At 47.4% G+C, this 6,784-nt stretch overlaps 1 protein-coding gene across 1 annotated transcript; it reads right to left on the bottom strand.

The window, feature by feature from the left end:
• Positions 1–307: 307 nt before the first annotated feature.
• LOC121991099 (NDR1/HIN1-like protein 13) lies at positions 308–1,395 on the bottom strand. The gene has a single exon (XM_042545151.1). The coding sequence runs from the start codon at positions 1,223–1,225 to the stop codon at positions 452–454; it is 774 nt and encodes a 257-aa protein (XP_042401085.1). The 5' UTR covers positions 1,226–1,395; the 3' UTR covers positions 308–451.
• Between the last annotated feature and the right edge of the window lie 5,389 nt (positions 1,396–6,784).

The raw sequence follows: 6,784 nt of genomic DNA, 5'->3' as shown, positions 1-6,784 counted from the left end.
ATATTGGGGATAGAGGATTTGAACTCGCTCTAGAGAAGCATGAGTTGAGTTCAATACAAATTTTAGCAAATCCCTTATTTTCTGTTATGATACATTGAATTTAGGCTATGTTTAATTGGGTGTAATGTAATGGAATTGATAACATAATCAAATTTGTAATCTTTGAGTTTGTAATGAATATGCCAACATATGCGCTGGAAGCTATTCGGCCCATTAGCCAGGCGAACCCATTTCCACTATGATGCCATATCTAGGTCCACCTGATACAATGTGGGAATGACTCACACATTTATATTATTGCCACATAAAAAAAATATTAGTACGCTTTGCAACTTTAAAACATTTATTAATTTACAAATTGGAAAAATAAAGACATTAAAAACTACACGAAGACAAAACGGTCTCTTGTATTTTAATCGCAAATCAGAAAGAAGATGGCTTGGCATTTCCGTTAAATTACATTTTTAACTTGGCAAGACTCCGTTACGATGTTGGATTCGGCCGTCAACGTGTCGACGGTGACGTGGCAACGGGCGTTAACGGTCATAGTCCAGCTCGTAACGGCCCCAAACTTCAGACGGAGCGGAACTTTAATGCCGATCAGCAACGCGACTTCACGCCGTCGCTGCGCCGCTTCCAACTGCTGACGCATCGCCGACGACAAGCGTATGCCCGCCCCCGTCATCGGCACCTGGAACAACGTCAAGTTGCGCCGCCCCTGGAAGAAGGCCGGCCAATCGCCGCGGCAGAGGCTGACTCCCGCGAAGGACACCGAGACGTCGCCGCCGTTGAGGTAGCTGAGGCCGATCTTTTGGTTGGGGTTCTCGGCGTGAACGGTGGCGAGGAAGGTAGGGGAGAGGGAGGAGGAGGAAGCGTTGAAGCCGGCGATGGAAAGGGCGGTGATCGAGTAGACGGGTTTTTGGGGGAGGAAGAGGAGGTAGAGGACGGCGAGGGCGGCGGCGAGGAGGAGGATGGGGGCGGCGGTCCAGGCTAGGCAGCGGAGGCAGGTGCGGCGACGGCGGGAGGAGGCGCGGCGGGTGTAGATGGCCATGCGCCGGGAGTTTTGCGGCGGGGGGACGCGGAAGATGCGGTCTTTCTGGACTTGGACGAAGTAATCGCCGGGAGAGGGTGGGAGCTTGGGGATGAAGTTCTGGATGGAGGATTCTGAGGAGCAGGGGGAGCCAGGGGGTTCCGGCGAGGACGAGAAGTGGTGTTCATGGAGCATGTCGGTCGGCGATGAAGCGACTGAACTGGATCAGAGAGCTAGTTTGTGAAGGAAGAGGAGAAGAATAGATAAAATGTGTTAATTCATGATCGTGGCGGCTTAGTCGGGCTCACGTATTGTATGATCCAAACGTGGCTGAGCTCTCTCTCTCTCTCTCGCTCTGTCTCTCTCTCAATATTTTATGCGGAAAATTCGATTCGATTAAATATTTTTTGGAACCAATTTGGAATGAAGGGAGATATTAAAATAGTGTGGTCCGCTTGGTACCAAGGATTTGCTCTCGTATCAAAGTCTTTTATCTATGATCTGTATCTAGAGTATGTCTCTGTATGCCGGGTCCATCATGCTTGTTTACTTGCGATGTTTTAGGGGGAATCTGTGGCGAGGAAGAGGGAGAGAATAGAATGTTTTTTTTCTTCCCATCGTTCTAACTTTTAAATTTATCCAAAATACATCAATGTAATTAAGCAATGGAGATGGAGGGAGTGCATTCTCTGCTCCACTATGTAGTTCAATTAGACAGATCAAATGTGAGTCAGTGCCGATATAGGAAATGAGTCTCCGATGTTGATCCTCTAACGTTCAAGTCAGTCACTAGTAACAATGAAGAGCAAAGAAAACTGTAGTGACAAGTGTGTAATCACAAATAATGCATACCTCCTAAGGTGCATGGACCCCCTTTATATAGTGACCCTGTAGCGTATGTGCACGCTTCTCAAGGCATGTGCATATTTCCCAATTATCTAAAGGACAAGTTAGGAAGTGTCTCTGACACCTTTTCTTAATAGGGCGTACAAATATCTGACATTACAGTGGAAGTTTCTGCCATACGATTTGTCTGTTGACTATGTTTTGCTGTCAGTGGTACCAATTCCCAGAAGGATACGATGAGTTAAACAAGAGGTCCCACTGTTGGGCCGAGCGGGGGAGCCGCTCGGTCGGGATCCCCTCCCGGTCATAGTTGCGAACATCTGTTCTTCTCTCTTTAGTTGTCCGACAATCGAGTCACTGCTTATCGCCTGACTGGACGAACGATCTGGTCAGACAAGCCTTTGGGCGGCACCATGATACTAGGCCCTCCTTTCGCTGAGTGGGCGACTATGCTCGATTGGACCCTTCAGGCCTGATCGGCCGGTTGCCACCCGTTCAACCAACTTTGGTGACCCGACGATTCCATGTCTTTGATCACCTTGACTTTGATCTCCACGTTGACTGCTTTTCCTACCTTTGACTCATTCTTAGTGGGCTCCTTTTATTACTATATCACAAGTCTTCCCCTCAAGTCTAGTCGAAGGAGGTTGTAAGTCTGATTGATTAGATGAGCAATGTTTTTAGCGACCTTTCCGCACGATCGGACATTCTTGGTTTAGACCTCCGCTTGACTCACCTTCGTTGATCAAGAGTTTATAGTCGCTGCTCGACTTTACTCGGATTTACATCCACTGCTCGGCTATAGTAAATACTGTAGATGCTTTCTGCCATGAGTTTAGAGCCACCACTCGGCTATGAGACGGAATGGTTAATCTTCAGTAAACCACTCTATAATTATGTCTTTCCTCGACCACTTCTCAATTCGCACAGTCGGCTCGGGATGCTCGTGGGCAACACATAGCGATTTTTCAACTTCCCAGAACTTCCCTTGGTGGGTGAGTGCCTTGTAATGGTCACTGAGGTCACTCCTATTTCTTGAAGACTATGCAAATATTTGATCATTAATGCCGAACACGTCATCCATACACTTTAATTAAACCTCATTAATGCTTCCCATTACAAAGCGCCAAAAGTTCCACTTTCTGCCACCGCATGCTTGATGTGATAGGCGTATATTTATGATTGATGTGATGGCCGCCTTTTCAATTCAACGACTAGATTGAGACTTCATTTTCCGAACCCTCGATCGAACGGCCCAGAGCGGCTGCCACCAGGATTTTTAAACCCTTACTCTTCGTTTTCGATACTCCACAGCATCTTCGTCCTCGTGCTTGTCTCTGGCCGATTTCCGTCTCCTCTGCTCCTCGCCAACAATCCTCTTCCTTAGTAAGATTTTCTTCCTCTTCTTGTCTCCGTCTATGCTTTTCATTGATTTTCCATGGCATGTTCTTCTCCTCCTCCTCCGTCCATCGCCAGACTATGATATACTTCCAAGGAATCTGACTTCAATGGCGACGAAGTCCTTTAGATGCAGATGACTTATGGTATTCCCGATGACTACTAAATAGTCATCCCTACTGCATATGCATGGGCCCACACATCGTCAGACAACTTCCTTACCTTTTTTAAAGACCAATTCTTGGCTAGCTTGCACTTCCCAATCCACCCATTTTTCTCCGCAGTTTGTAGATACTTTCACATCCCTTTGCACCAACTAGTGTTGAACTCCTTTAGGTTTTTGTATGGGGTAGTTATCCTCTTCTGCATATAAGGCATCTTGCTCGTCCCCTGCATATTTCATTACTTTTATTATCCCAAGCTCTCTGAGGTGGGTACTTTTCTTTTACAAGCCCGATCGGGCTCTATATTTTTTTTTTGAGAAAATGCCTTCTTTCAACAAGAATTAGAAGGATAATTATTTTTTTTGTTTACCTTCCTAAGCGGCCATCATTCCCGACCGGCTGGCTAATGGAGCTGATGAAGCCTCCTGCTTTGCGCAAGTGTCGTTGGGAGCCGACCTACCTCGAGACGACCGCTCATCTGGCTGGTCAGAAGTACCATATACATAAGTTGCTACACGAAGGCATTTTATATGTTTTTGGACTAAGTCCCCTATGCTCACGGCTGCCCACCTCTTTAGGTAAACTTTTTCTTCCTATATCACCTTAGAATCTAACTGATTTCACTTTCATTTTAGCAACCAAAGTCATGTTGAAGTCCTTGCTGAGCAGCAAGAGCAAGCTCACTGATGCCGAGATCAATGCTCGAAGAGTGGCCGAGCTGGAAGGCCGCAAACTTCAACTGGTCGGTAGCTCGACTGATCAAACCGGCGAGGCGAGCTGAGTGGCAGGGAGCAGTATCGCTGCTACTACTGGGGAGATACCTCCCATGCGTCCCACCATGGTCACGGTGACTATACCGTCTGAGTCGGTGCCAACTGAGTCAGTAGGCTCTGGTGAGTCGCTGCTTTAGTGCCAGTGGAGAAAGAGACTCCGCTCGAAGGGTACCTCCCGCTTAGGAACCTCAACACCGATGTCTATGTAAGTGTCTACTTCCCAAGCCCTGCCCGATCAGGGTGAGAGTCTGTCTTCTGTTGTCCTTGAGAGGACGGTTGTTTTGCCGACGTCGCCTTTGTCCGACCGAATTTCATCAGTGCTCGAATTGTCGGCTGACCAGATTCTAGCGTAGCCAATTTTGTTCCTCTCACCACTAGCCGATCCAGCGACCTTAATTTCCACAATCCGCTCCTCGAAGTCCAAATCCAAGGGCTAGACGACTTCGGAGCCCTCTGATCAGATCGACCGTAGATACATATCGACTTTAATCCACCTATCCACCGATCGCCCAAGCACACCATCCGTATCTAGGGTCCTCTGGCCCTGACCTGGGCAGATGCCAAGGGCAGGGCGATGACTATTTTGCCTGGGGAGCTAGCTGACAATTTCCCTCATAAATCCACTATGGTAAGTTACAATCCTAAAAAGTTCTTATTTGCTTTTATTACATATTTCTGATTCTCCCTTCTTACAATACTGGGTGGAGAGTATGATGATGTGTTAGAAGTTGACCTTCCTCGAGCACGAAAATAAGCAACTGCGGGGCCCGATTGAATCGACAAGTGAGTCCCCAGCTGCTGTTGAAGCACACTTATTGCTAAGGTTGATCAGTTGAAGGATGATTTAGAAAAGTCTTCCGAACAGCTAATGGGCTCCAAGTAGGCGCTATTGGTAGAAACGAATAAGAGTCAGGAGCAAGCCCAGCAGCTCGAGCGGCTCAACAAGCAGGCCCAGGATTTTGACTCCAAGATCAAATTGGCGAACACTAGGAAACTTGACATAATAGAGGACTTGGAGAAGAAAAACCCAGAGGCTCAGGCCTTGGACAAAAAGCTTAAGGAGGTTGAGACAGATTTGGCCCAAGAACAATCAAGTTGTTCGGTAGAGCAACAGAAAATCACCAATCAAGACGTCAAGCTGAAGTCTCTGAAGGCCAAGCTGCAGGCATCTAAGGCCCAGCTGGCGAAGTTTCAAGAGGACAAGCTCGCTCAGCTAAAGGACTTTCAAGTTAAATATCTCTGCTCGGAAGGTTTTAATTGGATCTTCTCCGATCGGATCCTATGCCTCTTTGATCTCAGCATAGACGACACCATCCAATAGCTGAAGGATGGCGACCACCTGTCTGTTGATGTGTCTCCATTACATCCGTTTGGAAGGATGAGCTTGTGGCCTCTCTCTCTGAGGACGCTATTGCTGATCTAGCATAGTTCTTTTCTACCAACATTTTGTAACGGGGAACAGTCTTTGTAAAATCTTCTAAGTACTAATCCATGTGTCATCGTTCGGCGCTTTAAAATTTACCTATTTCATATCCTCTTTATTCTTTCAATATAACTTAGGCACTCTGTATAATAGTTTAAATCTCCCATGAACTGTAGCCGAGCGACACCCAATTGTAAGAAATAAGAACGGGCGCTTGGTTCAACCGAGTCTAGTATCTTCCCCACTCATCGTTTTCATGTGAAGATTCCTCTCTGTTTAGTTACAATTCGCCCGGTTGGGTGGGGAGTTTTGATACTTGCATTTTTGTTCGTAAGTCTCAATGATGACCACTAGGTTTGATAGTCGCCGCTCGGCTTTCGATACCTTCTTCGAACTTAGAATTTATGTTTTATAGCCGTTGCTTGGCTGTTGAATCGGGTTTTATAGTAGTCACTTGACTATTGATTCCCCCCTCGTGGTCGGGTTTATAGTCGTCACTCGATTGTTGTTGGCGAAACCACTAGATTTTTTTTATCCGTTGTTCAACTGTTTATAGTTTACAATCCAAGGGGTTATAGTCGCTGCTCGACTGTCGACTTCCATTGTTCTTAGGTTTAAAGCTGTCGCTCGGCTGTAATTCTCGCATGCTAGGTGATCCTGTCCGAAAGCTGAATCATCGGACGCTGGGCACGTGGCGCTCTCCGAGTCGCTACGTAGATCTCCGATTGGTCGTACGAACCTCCGGCGAACCTGCACAGAAGTCGAGCTGGGAAGGGGTTCCCGGCGACGACCCTCCGACGCTCAAGTCAGGTAAGCGAACAACGAAGTGGCTCCAAATCTCCGAGAATGCGTACCTCTGGCGAAGGGTGAGGACCCTTTATATAGAGCTGTGAAGAGGCTCGGGCACACATACCGAGGTGCATACGTGTCCTCTGTCCATACCTCGGTATGGGCTTATCAGAAGAGCTTACCTGACACCATACTGCTACAGTCCGAGCACATCTATAATGGGACAGCGGGATCCTCTGTTGTAAGATCTTGTGTATGGCCTGGTCGTTGAACATACCCGTTGTCAGGAGATGTTCCCCGATGTTTCCTTTGTCCTTGTCTCTTCTGTTCCCGCGCCGAGCGGCCAGCCGCTCGGCAGGCA

Source organism: Zingiber officinale, chromosome 1B (assembly GCF_018446385.1).
Source record: "Zingiber officinale cultivar Zhangliang chromosome 1B, Zo_v1.1, whole genome shotgun sequence".
Lineage (NCBI taxonomy): Eukaryota > Viridiplantae > Streptophyta > Magnoliopsida > Zingiberales > Zingiberaceae > Zingiber > Zingiber officinale.
The sequence above is the reverse complement of the archived record's forward strand: the minus strand, read 5'-3'. Positions and strand labels throughout refer to the sequence as shown.